Raw genomic sequence first — 18,702 nt, 5'->3', positions numbered from 1 at the left:
TTTATGTATTGGTGACCTTTTGCCAAATACCATAATTTTTGTTTTGGCATTGTTTATTTGTAGATTTTCTGTGGCACAATAAGATGAGAGCCTTGCCAGGGCCCTTCTGAGGCCTATACGGGTTATTGATAATAGAGCCATATCATCCGCATATAAGAGTAGAGAAACTTTCCTTGGGCCCAGGGAGGGAGGGAAAAGATCCATTCCTGATACTGCCGTTACTACATCGTTTAGATAAAAGTTAAATAAAAAGGGTGCCAAGGGACAACCCTGTTTGATGCCTTTTGTTATTAAGAAAGGGTCTGTTTGGGTACCTGTGGGGCCCACTCTGACTCTGGCATTGGTATTGGTATATAGTGATCTTATCAAAAATAGTAAGCGTTCGTCTATGTTGGAATTTTTAAGTTTTTCCCATAGTCTAGTTCTATCAATTGAGTCAAACGCTGCCGCTAAATCTACAAAGGCTACATATAAACGCTTTGTCGGGCCGTGCATTGACCTTTTTGCTAGATTCTAGATGGAATATATATATTATTATTATTATTTCCATTTATAGATCGCTTACTATCTAAAAGATCTCAAAGTGGTTTAAAATAGGATACACAAGGTACAATAAAAAACATATCAAATTGATTTACAAAGCAAAATAGATAAACAATATCCATATACATAAACATATACATAAACACAGTATAAAAGTCAGAATTCACCAAGGGAAGCCTGTAAGCCGCCCTCCCTGCTCTATGAAAATGTCAGAAAACTGAAATTATGTTGACCATGGAGGAGGGCTACAAGCAGGTAAAAGGTTATTGCTACCCTGGTGCAGCTTGCTGCCATTTCCCTTGCCTCTCCTTCCTCCCAAGGGGGCAGTGGGAGCGCCCACCAGTTGTGAGGCTCCAGGACTCAAGCCTTGGCGGGCCTGTGTGTCCATTGTTCTGAAGGTGGAGCATCTCTCTGGGAGGCAGTTTGTGATTAGAGAGCAGGATGGGCTTTAGCTGGGGGCTAAAGAGAGTGGCCATTGTGTTGATGTTGATGGGAGACTGCATGTGACCCCCACAATAGGGAAAATCAGAGGCCCACTCTGCCTTCTCTGCATAGCTCCGGTGACTGGTCCCATGGCCAGGAGGAGCTGCCTCTGAGGGGGCCCACTCTGAATCTTCCTCACTGGTGTCTCTGTCTGCACCAGCTAGTTGGGCGGCCAGCAGCAGCAGCAAGCAGCAGCTTAAAGCCATTCATACCACTGTTGAGGTGGATCTTACAAAGGTGGTTCCATAATATTACTTGGATTCATTAAAAAAAGCCTGTTTCCTAAACCTGAACATGCCAGCCTTCTTGTCAGAACACAAAAATGGATGAATAAACCAATTGAGAGCGCTGAAATATATATATATATATATATTCTGCAGTCCAGGTGCTGACTGTTGATAGGCAACTTCAAGGCTTCTGCTGTCCCTTCTTATGATTCTTTATCTTTAAACCAAACTAAGATTGGAAAGCCCTTAAAATGGAAGGCTATCCCTTCAGAGCCCTTCAGACTAAGGATTTGTCCTCTGTCAAGTAGGACATACGGCCACCCTATGATCAAACCTGTCACTGGCTAATGAACAGGCAGAATGAAATCCCTCCCATCACCCCAAACACCACACAAAACAGCCACATACGTCTGCCTCTCTAAATCTACCAGCACAGCAAAGGTTGATAAGCAGAAGAGTGAAAGCGCCTGAGGATAGCAATAACATATAAATTACTTTAATTTTATGCTAACATTCAAGATAAAAATAAGAGCCAAGAATGCAGGCACGTTTTAAGAGGCACAAACTGAGTGCTTCTGGCTTATGTTGTAAATATAAATCACCTATCATATTACCAACATTCTCTCTTCCTCAAGGAAAAAAGCAAAAATAAAATAAAAATGAAGCTGGTGTAATAAAGTTGAGAATCTTTCCAAGAATGAACTTGTTTATAACTAAAGAAGTGGAAGCCGACAAAAGGTTTATTCTAATTGGTTTGTTCTCAGTTTAGCCCTTGGCATATTTGTGTTTTCCACCAAGTATGCACACAGTACTTAGGCAAATTTGTAAAGCTACTATTTTCTGACCAATTTATGTGCTGTCTGCAGTGCCTCATTCATATCTCTGCAACCAAGTTTTCCCCAGGAGAAAGATAACTTTAAAAAAATAACAGCAGGAGGGGGAATGTGGGGTAAGGAAGGTTTCAGCTCCTGTCGACTCATGCTGTGCTTTAAATGTGCTTTAGGGAAGGGTTGTAGATCAATGGTAGAGCAATGGCTTTGTAATTATATAAGGTCCCAGGTTCAGTCTCCCATGTCTCTAGGTAGGACTTAGAGAGACTCCTGCCTGAAACCTTGGAGAGCCACTACCAGTCAATGTAGACAATACTGAGTTATATGGATCAAAGGTTTGACTCAGTATAAGGCAGCTTCCTATGTTCCTATCTTCCCCCACTCATTTTGGGGATTTAGCAGCACCTTACTTATATCATATATGGGCACTATTGCATGCAACTGGTGTGGCAAATAGTTTCAGACTGATATAATTAGTGGTGCTGGGGTTTTCCAAGGAAAATCCTGGAAGATTTCCACTGACTTTATTTCTGTGTCTTTTCTCATTGAACCTATTATTAAATAGAGATATATTCGTATCCTTCTTTTATGTTTCCAAATGATTTGGTGGTCTTCAGCTGCAATCTTATATCCACTTATCTGGAAGTAAGTCCCATTGAACTTTGGGCTTACCTCTGAGCAGACTATCCTAGGATTGGGCAATTAGTTTCCTAATATAAGTTCCTGTCTTTAGAATTTACATCTTATATATATATATATATTGTACCATTTCTATCCAGTTGCTTTTGGAGTGTCAACCAGACCCTTTGCACAAAACTTTTCTGAGGGATGCACTGATGTATCTCAAAATGTTTTCTAATTATTAACAGATTTCTTTTGTTGACTGGATCAAAAACAAGCTCTGAAAGCAACAAATATCGACAACATCTGATATAATTTTAAAAGAATATGCTGTGCTTTGAAGCATTGGGAAGAAATTTATTATATAGGAAATTGAATACAGAGAATACTGTACATCTAATCACTGCTTGAACTGTGGTAGCCACATGGCATGTTGTTTTAGGATTTTTTTTTAAGATTTTCATTTTCAGACACCAAATCAATAAAGCAGCATACATATATCCTCTGATGTGGTTTTTGCAAGGAAGTATATCAAAGAGTTTTAGAATATAAATATGCTAAAATATACAGAAAAGCATGTGGGCTGAAAATTAAGTTATAACAAAGAAATCCAAGTTGTCCATCTTGTTCATATTACTTCGTTTTATATGAGTGGTAGGACAATGGAGTGGGTTGAAGCAATCCTACTTTGGCTACTTCTGGATTAATTTTTAATATTAAAACTGGAGATTTCCTCAAGCTGTAGTAGATTAGTAAATTCCTACACATTATTTACTAATAAATCAGGGATGATCTCTGCCATATTATTATAGTACATAAACAGAAGATGACCTTTAATATATTAAACTCATGGATGTTCTCAATCTAGACTGAATAAATATGAATTACAGGTTGGTTCCTGCACTACAGGTAGACCTGTGGCAGCCTGGCAGCATCTCCTACATCTCAAAGGGTGCAGTTGCAGATTTACGTGTATCAAGGAACAATTCGCAAATTCTTCTACCTTACCTACAACAAGCAAACATTCAACATATGTAAGCATGCATTTTAGTTCCTCAAAGTCCACCTGGTGCATTGTGACATGGTTTAGGTCTGTTACGTCAATTTTATTTGGAAATATGCTCCATTTCATGTTGTCCCTTTTTAATTATAATAGCTTGAGAGTACCAAGACTTCCCACAAGACTATTATTTGAATGGAAGCATGCAGAGCTCTCACATGCAGACAGTTTAATTAAATAGTCTCCTTTAGAATGGAGACTAGTGTCTCTTCAGTGCTCGTAGGCCTGGTTTGTTTGTTATATAAATGGTAATTATTGCCTCTAGTTCTACGGTCTGCTTAATTTGTACTTGAATGTTAAGTAGAAGTATGCTGAGTAGATGCAAGCACACACATGCTTTTAAATTATATGCTGGGATACACTAGTCAATTTCCTGTCACCAAAAAGGGCAATGTAGAACACAGATCCATGATTATTGTTAATTCTTGTGCCTTCAATAGGAATTGCACTTGCCACTCCACATTATCATGTCTTTCAATACCCAGCAGCATGGCCAATTTCTCTCTAGGAGCTGACAATTCTAGAGATAAGGATTTATAATTCTAAAGAGAAGTTGGGTAAATAACCTTACTTTATTCAGAAATTTTATACTGGGATAAGCATGCCATAATGCTGCTGTTAGATTAGTTTGGTATTATTATTTATTTTGGTATTATTGTGGTTAGATTATTTTAAAGAGATCATAGAATGTGACATTGTTAAACTTGTTTTTACTTGAACCTTGTCTTTGCCATGTCAGGAAAAGACTCAATTGAAGTAGCCTATGTGCAAGTAATTGGCACAAAGTATTCTTAATGGAGACATCACATAAACTTTGAACTTAGATTCCTGGAAAACATTGCTCGTTCTTTTGGTTTTGTGTTGTTGCTGAGTTTTAACAGATGTCACTGTTACATATTCCAAGTTTTCTGTATAGCTCTGGTTCCTGGGGTTTTCTTTTGGCTATCAATTTGTTTGTTTTGTTCCCCAAATATTCAAGGGTTATTTACTTAAATTTCTATCCCACCTTTCCTCCCAAAGGAATCCAGGGCTGCAAAACAGCAGGCACTTAGCAAAATAAGCGTGAGCTTGATGATAAGTATTATTTATTTACATTAGTTCTAGGCACCCTTTGGGCAGCTTACAAAAACAGTACAATATCACTATATATATATATTGTCACTCCAAACGCTGTATCACCTGTGTGTACCTCAGGGAGACAGCTACTTTTACAAGCACTAGGACAGGCAGGACATATTACATCAAACAGAACATCACCTGCAGGTCCTGCAATATAATTTATGTCATCGAATGCAAAAGACCAGGATGTCATATCCAATACGTAGGAAAAACCAAAACTGACCTATGCATATGCTTCAGAAACCACAAATCGGCAATCTTAACAAAAAAAGTGGCAAAACATTTCAACATTGAGGGTCACAGCCTGTTGGACTTTTCTATAACAGCTGTAGAGATGCCAACAGATCCAGAAGCATTGACTAAAAGGGAGAACTTTTGGATATACTCTCTGGACACATTGGCACCACATGGCCTGAACCTGGAGGACAGTACCACCACTACTTAGCTTCTGCAAATGAAGCCCCTCTGAGCATTCCATCCTCAAAACTCTATAACTGCCACCTTGGTAACAGCATGTGTATGTTAGCAGCTGATGAAGGATGAGAATAAAATCAGTGCACCCCCCCCAAAAAAAACCCTCTCAGCAACACCAAGAAATTAAAAATTAAGTGTTGAAAAGATCTGAGAAATGAAAAGAGTCTCTCTGGGGGAATCACTCCACAGCTGGGGTGCCACCACTGAAAAGGCCCTCTCCATAGTAGCCACCCACCACTTCTCAATTGGTAGAAGAACATGGAAAACGGCCTCTGAGGATGATCTCAGGGTCCAGGTAGGTACATATGGAAAATAAATGGCAACAGGAATAGCAGTGGTTGGTAGGACAGAGTAGTGCTGCTTATCTCACCTCCTATCATCACCATCATTGTGGCTTCCTGGGACGGGCAAGGCGGTGGCGAGACTGAGGCAGTGCAAAGGCATTGGCAGAGCCAATCCATCATTCTTGCCAGTGTGTTCACTGTGCCGACCTCACTGCCACCTCACTCCTTTCCCTCCTGGTATGCCACAGTGATCATGATGATGGGGCGTTAGGTAAGCAGCTCCATCTATCACTATTGCATAAGTGTTTTGCATCCTAGTCCTTACAATTTGGACCAATATCTGCTTGTGAAAGTTGTCTTATGTACTATTGTGATGCTGTCACAGTTTATATAAGCCATCATAAACACTGATGTTCTGCTACAACAAGTCTTGAGATGTGGCTGTTGAGTAGAACACTAATGCAACAAATTATTGAGCTCAGGTTCACTCCCATTTTTACTTTCTTTTTTTAAGGTACAAAGATTAATGTTTTCTAGATTTTAAAAAAAGATCAATTTATCATTTTTACAATAACCCTTCTTAAAACTATGAATGTAAAACAGGATCTAGTAATAAAATGGAAGATACTGATTTTTCCCCATTTAAACCTCATTTAATACATATCACAGATCAAAATATCCTCTTAACATTGGCTAATTATGTTTGCGTTATGTTCTTTCATTCATTAAAACATGCTTTCCTGCAGTTTCCAAAGTTCTGCTATATTTCAAAACAACTGGCTTGTTTGACAGCACATTACAATATACCAGAATGCTATCACAGCCAATTTAGGCAGACTTATACAAGTGACATAAATAGTTCCTAAATCTGTTTAAATCAATGTTACTTCATTTTATCCTAGCTGTAGATTGGGAGATACCATTAAAATACAATGGCATAGTATGCTTTTTCCTGTATTTTTCTGTGTACTCACTGTATCTTGCTCTGCATTTATTCAAGTTACTTTCCTTTGCCGTAGAATCCTCATATCTGATCTGCAAAAAGCAGTAGAAAAGCAAAGTGGTTCAAGGTCCTCCAGGAGTCGTAGATCTTTACTAGGATACAGCTATGAAATATATCATTCATTGGATGAAGTATGTATATTAAAATGGTGTCTTATATGTTGCAAATGCATGTGCTGGAAACTAGCAAACTTGTATTAGCTTATTTTTTTTTAGAACCTTTTAAAAATACATTAAACAGAAAACTCTCAGGCAGAGCAATTCATCTTGCTTGAGGCTAGCGGGAGCGAAGCTGGCAGAGGCATAGCTGGCAGAAGGGGCCACCTTTTGGAGGGCAGGACACCGGCTGTGCTGGCAGGACACGGCAGAAGGAAACAATGTACTGGCTGCTGGGACAGAGGGCCATGGAAGGGAGCTGAATGGGACCTGAATATCGCATAAGTCCCCCCCTCGGCCCCTCCTCCAACACTCCCTTGGAATGCCCCTTTTGTAGGTTTTCCGCCAGCTTTCGCGGACTCCCCTTATGCCAGGCTGGGCTTCTCCGGCAGACCTCTGCTTGAGCCAGCTGGATCCCGGCTCAGCCAAAAGTCTGCCATATCCAATTCCCCTCAGCCCAGCATAAACAGCATGTGGACTGCACCCTAACAGACACTGAAAAGTTCTCTAAGAAATTTCATATTTGATAAGGAGAATAATTCAGTTTCACAACCTACTTATTATTTTTGCTTTTTCAGATCCAAAGTTGGATGTATCATCTGAACAAAACTCATTCAGATCTTGTTCACATGTTCTGTGTTGGCAAGTCTTATGAAGGAAGGCCGCTTTTTGTCCTAAAGGTAAAATTACATTGATAAAGTGTTTGTGAAGTCAGTGGGATTATATACATATCAACGGCCAGGGAAATTCCCACATAGAAGCAAGTTCAAATATACAGTCTTCCATTTTCTATAACAAGTATTTTTTTTAAAAAAAAACAGTCAGACCCGGATTGATTCGATATCACTATAAAATTGCCAGCTGATCATGCCAAATTCTACATCTGCCATCATTTTGTGACTGACTGTCCCTGTAGCATCATTTTGTGACAGGTGGGCCTCAGTAATTTTCAGCCATGTAAAAAGTGCCATGGGGGTTAGAAAGGTCAAGAATCTCTGTGTAGCAGAAGTGCTTCTGCTAGCAAGTAGCACAAAGTACTGTTCAAGGAAGTTATTTAGTAAGTCTTCCATAAATGTGTACAGTTACAAAAATATCTGGTTTAAAATGTCTGGAAATTTTCTAATGTTTCCCATGACCCACAGTATGTTCTTTTACATCAGCTGCATCTTTTGGCATAATGTTAAAATAGTCTCCTAAATGGTTCGAACTCCACTCAAGTACCATTTCAATAATTCTTTATTTTATTTAAAAAAACCATATCAGTTCCAATTTGATGTTTAAGTCTGCAATTTTAGCTCTGCTTACCTGGGAGTAACCCCAGTGAACTCAGTGAGGCTTACATGCATAGTTGTCTACCCAAGTTGCTGAAAGTTTTGTTTTTAGTTTTCAATCTTGTCATAAGAACATAAGAAGGGCCTGCTGGATCAGGCCAGTGGCCCATCTAGTCCAGCATCCTGTTCTCACAGTGGCCAACCAGGTGCCTGGGGGAAGCCCGCAAGCAGGACCTGAGTGCAAGAACATTCTCCCCTCCTGAGGCTTCCGGCAGCTGGTTTTCAGAAACATACTGCCTCTGACTAGGGTGGCAGAGTACAGTCATCATGGCTAGTAGCCATTGATAGCCCTGTCCTCCATCAACGTATGTTGTACTCTTTTGAATGATTCATTTTTTAAAAAGCCATAAAAATTAGAGATGTGTATTCCTTTTGAATGGGTTCTATCTAATTCTAGTCCTATTCAGAGTACACCCACTGAAATTAATTAACATGACTAACTTAGGTCCATTAATTTCAGTAAGTCTATTTAGTTGGATACAACACAAAGGGTTATAAGGAGAAGGGGAAAATACACCATCAGGTTTTTTTTGTAAGATAGTAGAGCCAGCATCCAAAGAATTGTGAAACTATTTCCAATTCCACAAATCCAATTTCTCGTCTAACAGCACCCTCCCCACACACTGCATGGTAAACTCCTTTTGGACTATCAGAAACAGTTGATGATGCTCAGCTGTTCAGAGAAAAAGAAAAAAGAAAAAAAATCCACTGGATTGCCACAAACCCTTCTAGCATATGTGCTGTAAGCCTACACAGCTCTTTGGGTGCTGGCTTGTGTTTTTACTTCTTTTTTTAATCCTCACTTATGCACATTTACTATTGCAGCTAGGCAAGAAATCACGGGTTTACAAGAAAGCTGTCTGGATAGACTGTGGAATCCACGCAAGAGAATGGATTGGACCAGCATTTTGCCAGTGGTTTGTGAAAGAAGTAAGGATGGACTTAACTACAATATTTTGGAATTAGGAAACTTTATATCCGATACAGTTTGCTGCCATAGCAGAGATGCATTCATTTCAGGAATCCATTTATAATGGTTAACTAGAACTTATATATCTGTATCTATTAGTGGCAAGCTGAGGCTAGAGTGCTCTCAAACATCATCCTTTGATTAAAGTACTGGCAGCAGCTATGGGGCAGCCTAATCAGCTCTCAACCCTTGCTTACATAATTATTTATTTATTTATTTATTTTATTTGTATCCCACCCTTCCTCCCAGCAGGAGCCCAGGGCAGCAAACAAAGCACTAAAACACTTTAAAACGTCATAAAAACAGATCTTAAAATACATTAACAAAACAGCATTAAAAACATTTAAAAACAACAAGAACTTTAAAAAAGGGTTAAAACATTATTAAAAAACATATTAAGCTATTCTGACACAGACACAGACTGGGATAGCTCTCAACTTAAAAGGCTTGTTGAAAAAGAAAAGTCTTGAAAAGGCGCCGGAAAGATAGCAGAAATGGTGCCTGCCTAATATTCAAAGGGAGGGAATTCCACAGGGTAGGTGCCACCACAAAGGTCCATTTCCTATATTGTGCAGAACGAACCTCCTGATAAGATGGTATCTGCATAATAAGGATGAAATGGCCCTGGACATCCCAGTGAATAACTGCATTGTCATTGTAACTAGCTGATTTCTTAACTCAAGACCTGATTTAATTATGTTCAGCAAATATGACACAGATCAATACAAGTCGGAGAGATAATCTTCTCTTTGTTTGAATGGCAACCTGGACAGTTGTCATGATTCATGAGCTTTCAAAGTGCAGTGAATGGAACGTATGAACTTGTTCTTCCCTAGTCTATTGATTGATCTGAACTGTGCATTACATGAAATGCAGAGATTTCAGAAATACAAATCACTCTTATTTCTGAATCTACTTATTTAAACTTGGTATTGGGGAAACATGAATTCCTGAACAGAGACGTGAACTGCAGCATCCTACATGTTTGCTGCTATTCTTCTAATTGTATTTTTTATTATTGTTATTATCATTATAATATAAGGGGGTTGGATATGCTTTAATTTGGATTCCTGCATTGAGCAGGGGGTTGGACTCGATGGCCTAATAGGCCCCTTCCAACTCTGATTCTATGATTATCATTTATTACCCACCCTTCACCCAAAGTCCCACATGGGTTACAACAATTTGTAACCCCAGCAGGGCGGGGGGGAGTTTTGCTGATTTCCCCTGTCCAACTGCAGCCCCCAGAGACTTTTGGCTGCAGAAGAGTTGTGACCTAATAAAATTTTATTTAGGGGATATAAGGCTAATAGTTGTTTGTCTATGGGAAATCTGGCACATTCATTAGTAACCCTTGAAGGGAGTAGAGGTGTAGAGCTTAACTTACTTCTGTCAGCTGGAGCTATTTGCTTTCTTGCCACTTTGGTTCAGTGTACTTTTTACTCATGGTATTTATTGCACACAGTTATATGGATCTTGACGGTTAATCTGTATGCACTGATGTGTGGAGAATTTTGCCCAGAGGAAAGGGCTGGACTGATTTTCCAGTCCTTGTGATAGTTGGAGAGTTGGATCAGGATCAGAAAGACCTTGATTCCAATTTCCACTCAGCTATAATACTCACTGATTGTTATCTCACTGTCATAATGTTGCAGCTTAACTTTATCTCACAGGGTTATTGTGAGGTTCAAAGGGGAGGGGAGAAAAGAGCCTTGTATGCCCCCTCAATACGGATGTCAGAGAACTCCATTGAAAACTGAGTGGAAATTGCTGGTGTTTGCTTTTTTGTCTGACATCCAGAACAGAAATCAACCTAGCAAATATGATTGGTATTCGCTGTTGCTGATGTACCACAAATGATACATAATTGATTACTTTTCCCCATTTGCATTGTGTTCCCTTTGCACTGAAATGATAGTGGGATGAATAACATCATTTTTGGCAGAAGATGAACTGCAGCAGAACAGAAATAGTCCTGCATGTGACAAAGAGAGGGTGGAATGGGAATTGATGCTTCCTTACATCCCTACCCCTCACTTCCTTGAAGAAAGGAAGAGGAGAATAAAAATGTAATAAATACATAATATGTTTTCAGTGGTTAGTTTTTTATGAACATTCTTAAAAGATGAGAGTGTAGTACCTTGCTGTTGCCACAACGAGGCATGCCATGCATACTTTTGTAAATAGATAAAGGAGTCACCTCCGTTTTGCTATGCCTTTGTTTGTGTGTGTGTTTAACTTTTTATTTCAAAACTTAACATTACCAGTAATTCAGGAGGGATATATGTATGTCTTAATAATTGGAAGGTTTAGAATAGGAATGACTAAGCTTTGGTCCTCCAGATGTTGCTGGACTACAACTCCCATCATTCTGGACTATAGGGACTGGCTGAGGATGATGAGATTTGGGAGTCCAACACCTAGAGGGCTGGGCCACAGGTTCCCCACCCCGGTTTATTTTTTTATTTTATTTTATTTTTAGAATATCGTTATTAAAGAAAAAATTACAAAGAAATATTGAAAGATAAAAAAGAGGAAAGAGAAGAGAAGAAAAAATCTTTTTACAAAGATACTTCTCTTACAACTTAAATATATGTATATCAAAAAAGCATTACTAATAATATATCTATATGTAATATATTATCAGAAATATATACACAATTACATATATTAGATAATGAAAGCAAAGAAAATAATTTGTATGAATACTTATTCTCCTGATACATTTGATTCCAGAAAATAATAAAAATTGCCCAATTTTCTATATATTTATTTATTTGCCCATTCTTTTCTCTTAAATAATAGGTTACTTTTATCAAATTAATGGTATCCCAGATTCTGTTAAACCAGTCAAGAATTGATGGCATTTAGGTTGCTTCCATTGTTTTGCAATTTCAATTTGTGCTAGTGTTAACAGAGTTGCAATCATTTTTAAATCTGTTTCCATAACTACGCCTTTCAAATAATTAAAAATAAATATATGGTACAAAGGGTAATCTGTATCGTTATTTTATATATTTTATTTTAGAATATTTCCCCATATTTTTTGTATTTTTAAACATTGCCAAACAGTATGTAAACAATCAGCTTTATTATGATTACATCTCCAGCATTTATCAGTATTTGTTTGATATATTGTAGAAATTCTATGTGGTGTAAGATACCACTGATATTGAAGTTTAAAATGATTTTCTTTTCTCCACCCGTAGTGTAGAATAACAATCTAGCAGTCCAGACCATTTCAAATTATGGAGTATATAAATCAAGTCACTAGCATGGGGTTGGCTCTAACGTTAGGCAGAATGAGGCAGCCACTTCAGGCATCTGATTTGGGGTGTCGTGAAAGGGCATAAATTGATATAAAGGGCATAAAAAGCAATTGCTATTTATTTAAATTGTTATTATTGTTGTATTTTTACTGCCAGAGTTGTTTGGAAGCTGATATGAGATTTTCTGCCTCAGGTGTCAAAATAACTTGACCAGCCTGTTAACTTGACATACAGGGGAGAGGTGTGTGTGGAATTTGCTGCTTCACCTCAGGCCTCAAAAGGTTTTGCACTGGCCGTACTTTGCACAATGCCCTGTGAGTGCCTGGAGCAGTGGTGCAACTAAGACTGAACTATGGGACTGAAGTCTATGGCCCTATATCCCACAGGGTCCCCATATGATCAGCTAGACAGCAGTAGATGAAGAGGGCAGTGGCAAACAGGCTCAGTGTCAGTCAGTACCTGGGCTGACATGGGCATGGGTGGGCCTACCAGTGCTCACAGTGGTATCTGCAATGCCGCATCTTCCCTTATTTTGTTGTTTTTTAAAAAATCATAATCATGGTCAGCCAGCCAGGCAAATGCATGGTAACTGATACTCATTTTATTATCCTTTTCTACAACAAAATTGTGTTTATTCCCAAGTAAATGCATTTATTCCTGTAATGTTGATAGTACTGTGTTCTGCACATGTTCAGAATATTATTTTTCTTTAGGACTGGCAAAAAAAAATTGTGTTTTTTCCCCTTCTAACATATCATGAATGTAGAAGTAATTATAATGAATGGAATGGTTGGGGGTGGAGAAATGATTGCTAACTGTGTGCTTTACATCTTAATGTGAAGTAAATGTACATGGTCATCTAAAGGAGGGGTCCCCATAAAACCATTAGCTGGACCACTGTGCTGGAAATTTCATATGAGCACTGTTTCTGTTAGCAAACAAAACTATGTTTTATATATATATATTATAAAAATTGTCTTCCTCTGCAGTTCTTTTTGATACACTAAGTTACTGTGTCATTTTATTTATTTTTATTATTTATTTAGTATATTTGTATGCTGCTTTTCATCACCAGGTGACCTCAAAGCATCCTCCATAGCAAGAATAAAACAATATAATAAAAACAATTCAGAACATAATAATAATAAAAATCTACAACAGTATCAATAAACAACACCACAAAATATCACAAAACAGTCTCAAATCAATCTAGTCTGCAAAATGTAGAGGAAACAGAGAGAGAGAGAGAGAGAGAGAGAGAGAGAGAGAGAGAGAGAGAGAGAGGGAGGGAGGGAGAGGGAGAGAACAAATATACAATAGAGCCTCATTTTCTCTGAGAGTGCAATATTCCATGATGTCTAGTACCACAAATATTTGGAACACTCAACAGAGGCCTTTCACTGCCTAGCTGTTTCAAGCCTTGCTGCAACAACCATAAAAATAATCAGTTCCGTTATGCAGCAAGTGAAGCTATGGGGTTTTTAATATTAAAATTGTTCTTAAATTCTATTGCTTTGTGTTTTTCATTTCACCTGTTTTCCATTTCATTATGAGACATTACAACTGAATTTAATTCTGAATGAGAATGATTCAGTAACACAAATGAAGTTTGATAAACATTATGGTGGTAGGAAAAAGGAGCATCACTGCAGCAGCTCTTGCATAGAAAATGAATTTTCCAATAACAATCACCAGACTCCTGTGAAATCATTAAACAGCAGGACATAAACACCTCAGAATTCATTATGATTTTAATAATCTTCATCATATTTTAATTGAAAATATGAATTGTTGCAAGGAAACTATTCTTCTGTATGCTGTAATGAATCGGTTCAGTGTCCTTGACTCACAGTGATGCTCAGACCCTGCAGACTGCAGTAAACCAAGTTGTCTGCAGCTTGTTAACAATAGTCTTAAATCTCAGTCTACTTATTATTTGATATGTTCACCTAGGCCTGACCTTGGCATTAGCTTAGTGGTGCAGGAGCTGTTTCCAGAACATTTGGTTCCATGTTGCCCCAGTCACATCTGAAGACAGGGATTCATGGTGCTAGAATGGTAGTTCATCACATCTGTTAAGAACTTGTTAAAAGTTAGAATGTAACATGGCTTTCATGCAAAGAATTGTGGGATTTCATCTTGTTCAGAAATAAGGCCTTTGTGTTGAGTGGAAAAATTTGGCTGTTTTTGCTGTCTCATTACTTTACAGCTACATCTAATTACAGAATCTTTGAAGGCACCTGCTTATCTTCTGGGAGCCTAGTACAGTACCAAGGTCAGCTTGGCCTGGAATGAGAGGGGCATACATGCTTGTTAGGCGCAAAGACCTGAAGAAGAATTACATCATGAGAAAGCACCCTGATTGGCTAATTAGTGTGGTCTGTTACTAAGGGCTTTTTCCATAAGTATAGAGGTGAAATCGTTAGCCTTTGTTCCCCTGGGTTCCATCTTGCTTGGGTGGTTACCTGTGTAGGATCCACTGCCTTCACTACCCATGCTATGCCTCTCTGGGGAGAGGTGAGACTTTACAACTACCTCTTCAGTAACTATAGAATAGGTTAGTTAGTTTTGTTATTTTGTTTTGTGTTAGAACACTCTGTGTGTATTTTACCTAGCCCTGTTTTGGGTATGGGTTTTAAGGGACTGTTGTTGTTTTTTGCTGCTATTAACTGTGTACTATATTTTATTAAATAAAGCTACTTCTTATTTACCTATGTGTTCATTGCTGGAGGAGAATTTTGGCTCTGAATCTGGTACCCTGGCCACTGAACACTTAGACTACCATGTTTTGGGTCTGCTTGGGGCTCCAGAATGAGGAGTGCCTGTTTGGCTCTTGTCTTGTGAAATCCCTCACAGGGTTGTTCCTGTGCTCTGGGTTTCCCCTGACTCAGTGTGGTTAATCAGGTTAAGGGATGGTGGCAGTCTACCCACCTGGCAGGTTGTTGTTGGCTTGCACAACCTTGGCAGGGGGAGATATTTGCCAGGATCAATCGCTCTAGGTGGGGAATTGGGGCCTGGGACTGCACTGTGAGCCAGGCTGGTGTTAGGTTTGGCTCTAGGGCATGACAACATCATCAAATTTATCTCATGTAGTTCTGTTTTTATACCTTACCTGAGCAGCATGGGACTGAGGCCAGATAGAAGAGCCATTTTTAAAAATGGTATTATCACATGTAATTGCAGAATGAATGAGTAAAAAACTGCTGACCACTGTCCCATACGGCAAGCTTCACCACTGTAGCTTCTCAGTGAAGAACCTTTGGACTAACCCCACCCATACTCATCATTGGCTCCTGCTGGGAAGGAAAGAGTATAAGAAGGCATTCTGTTTAGGTAGAACTTTGCTTGAGCACCAAGGTCTATCTGAGCTCTAGCATGCCTGATGTCTCTAGTCTTGCTCTTTAGTTCTTACCTTGTTCTCACTCGTGCTATTTGACCCAATTTGTTTACATATATATTCAGATTAAGGCAGTGCCGGATTTAGGCATAAGGTAAACAAACTACATTTTAGGGCCTCACAATCCTCAGGGGCCTCACAAAATTTCAGAATTTTTTTGGGGGGCTTTTAAAATTTTATGTGTACTGAATATATATATATATATATATATATATATAAACATAACTGTGATTAACCAAACAGAGGTTTTTATTATATTAACAAAACATTTCACCTTCCGCCTTCATCAGCTGCCGACATACAATACCATATATATATGGTGTAATTTTTTAACAAAGGGCCTCCAAGCTTTATATAGTTTAGGGCCTCACCAAGTCTAAATCCAGCACTGGATTAAGGACAATTCCCACAGGTTTTTAATGGCAATTTTTCTTCATTCCTAGGCTCTCCAGACATACCAAAGTGACCCAGCCATGAGAAGAATGCTAAATCAAATGTATTTTTATATTATGCCTATTTTTAATGTGGATGGATACCATTTCAGCTGGACCCAGGTAAGTAATGTTTCCAACATCGAGGTATTAGTATAGTTAGTATTACATAGAGATTTTAATTGACATAACACAGTCAAGTATTTTAAAATATGTGTTTTTTGGGGGGGGGAGTTCATGAAGTATCTTTACAATGATTTGTTAATATGCATATGATGCTATTTTACCTATACATACATATATATATATATATATATATATATATTGTATTTTCATGCTCTAAAAATTTATGGATAGGATCGATTTTGGAGAAAAACAAGATCAAAGAATTCAAGGTTCCACTGTCATGGCGTAGATGCTAATCGTAACTGGAAAGTGAAATGGTGTGGTAAGTCTAGAAGTAGCCTGAATTTGATTAGCAAGCAGTGTAACAATTTTATTATCCAGGGTATTTAACTGCAGTGCAAATTATACAGAACATAGCCCAGGTTACATATCACATATCTTGATTCACTCCTTCGCTAGTGCAAAGTGGAAACAACAAACAATACCTGGCCTACAATTGCATCTGAACCAAGAATCACAGTTTGTTTCACTTAAAGAAACCATAATTGGTAATGCAAGAACAACCCTTGTCTTCACATTGTGGAGCAAAACACACCATAAGCCTTAGTTTGGATGTAATACTAAGCCAGGAATTGTGGTTTGTTGCTTCCAGTCACTATAGAGAAAGAGTAAAGCAGGAGCAATCTATGCATTCATAGTAAACCATTATCTATAGTTTACCGTGACATATGAGCATAGCCTATCCATGGCTGGAGTTCTGATTTTTCTATTAGAATTATGCCAAGAACTTATCTCTCTTGCTTTTTTATTTTATTACACTTTTTGGTATTTTTTGACCTCTTGTTTCTTATACTGCAGGCATTGGAACTCTGTTCTACTTTCTGCCACTTGGCCTCTGATCTGCTTCCCTCTAGCCTCATCATTATGTAGGCTTCACAGTATAGCAGTAAGGCCCCAAAAATGAGGTGTGGCACATTTGCATATATTACTTTATTACATTTATATCCCACCTGATTGTCAAAGCCTCAAAGTAGCTAACAACAGTAAATCTAAAAAAATAGCAATCAAAACGCTAAAACAGCGGGGAGGTGGGGAGAGGATAAACACACAGAGAGACACGCACACAAAATAGTAAAAGACATAGATTCTAATTCATGGGATGAACTAATAATGTACAAAGCAAATACATGCAATTAAATCTTGCAAGAATAGCATGGACTTTATCTGATGCCTATATTTACTATTTATTATTTGATTTATATCCCTCCCTTCCTCCCAGCAGGAGCCCAGGACAGCAAACAAAAACACTAAAAACACTTTAAAACATCATAAAAACAGACATTAAAATACATTAAAATAAAACAACTTTAAAAACATTTTTTTAAACTCTTTGAAGACTTTTTGTTAAAAAAAGTTAAAAGACATGTTTTTTTTTTTTAAAAAAGCAGACTGGGATAAGGTCTCAAAAGGCTTGTTGAAAGAGGAAGGTCTTCAATAGGGACCAAAAAGATAACAGAGATGGTGCCTGCTAATATTTAAGGATAGGGAGTTCCACAGGGTAGGTGCCACCACTATAAAATAACAATGAAGCCACCAGGCAAATATGACTCAGGAGAGAGTACAACAGTTTAGGTTCTACCACAGAAAAGGCCCTATCTCTAATTCCACCTAATCTCAAAAGGTACTTGGAGGTACCTCAAGAATGATTTCCAAAGAAGATCTTAATAAGCAGGCAGTTTCATGTGGGAGAAGATGCTCCTTCAGATAACTCCGCTCCCAAGCAGTTTAGACCAACTCCTTGAATTGGGCTGAGAAGCAAACTGATAGCAGTTCTTATCAGATGATACTTTTCCATTTTGAAGACACAATTTCTCAACAATAAAAATGATATACATGAAATATTGTGCACCGTATGTCTTTGCAATTTAGCACTGTAAACCTAAATATAGAACTAGATACAGACATACCCCACCAGAAAACTACAAAGTTTCGTCAGTTTCACTGGTTTCGGATGTTGTATGTGACTGATCAGCAACTCACAATTGTAATTCATAAAAATGATACTATGTAGTACTTCCAAGTGTCAACTACTTGATATGCATTGTCTAGCTGTAATTCTTACAATAACCTTGTAAGGTAAGTCACTTTTATTATCTCCCATATTGCAGATGGGAGGATTGCAGCCAAGAGAGAGAGTGACTTGCCAATGGCCAACTACCAAGTTCATGGTAGAGGCGAGAATCAAACCAGAAACTTCCTGATTTCCAGCTATGTGTCTTAGCCCTGCTCTAATTTACTTTATATTTAATTAATTCATATTATAGCCTAAAGAAATAGAGAAGCTGCCTCATGGTTGGGGAAAACTGTCTAGTGAGTCTA

At 38.2% G+C, this 18,702-nt stretch overlaps 1 protein-coding gene across 2 annotated transcripts in view; it reads left to right on the top strand.

Annotated features, from left to right (window-relative positions):
- Positions 1-18,702, top strand: part of CPA6 (carboxypeptidase A6) — a 75,204-nt gene that overhangs the window by 32,811 nt on the left and 23,691 nt on the right. Inside the window, exons 2-7 of one of the 2 annotated variants that reach the window (XM_061600699.1) lie at positions 3,595-3,738; positions 6,661-6,775; positions 7,378-7,479; positions 8,956-9,060; positions 16,210-16,320; positions 16,555-16,645. In XM_061600699.1, coding sequence (XP_061456683.1) covers positions 3,595-3,738; positions 6,661-6,775; positions 7,378-7,479; positions 8,956-9,060; positions 16,210-16,320; positions 16,555-16,645 — 668 coding nt within the window. The remainder of the gene's footprint in view (positions 1-3,594; positions 3,739-6,660; positions 6,776-7,377; positions 7,480-8,955; positions 9,061-16,209; positions 16,321-16,554; positions 16,646-18,702) is intronic. The other variant, XM_061600689.1, reaches the window with a different exon arrangement.

This window comes from Rhineura floridana, chromosome 1 (assembly GCF_030035675.1).
Source record: "Rhineura floridana isolate rRhiFlo1 chromosome 1, rRhiFlo1.hap2, whole genome shotgun sequence".
Lineage (NCBI taxonomy): Eukaryota > Metazoa > Chordata > Lepidosauria > Squamata > Rhineuridae > Rhineura > Rhineura floridana.
The sequence above is the reverse complement of the archived record's forward strand: the minus strand, read 5'-3'. Positions and strand labels throughout refer to the sequence as shown.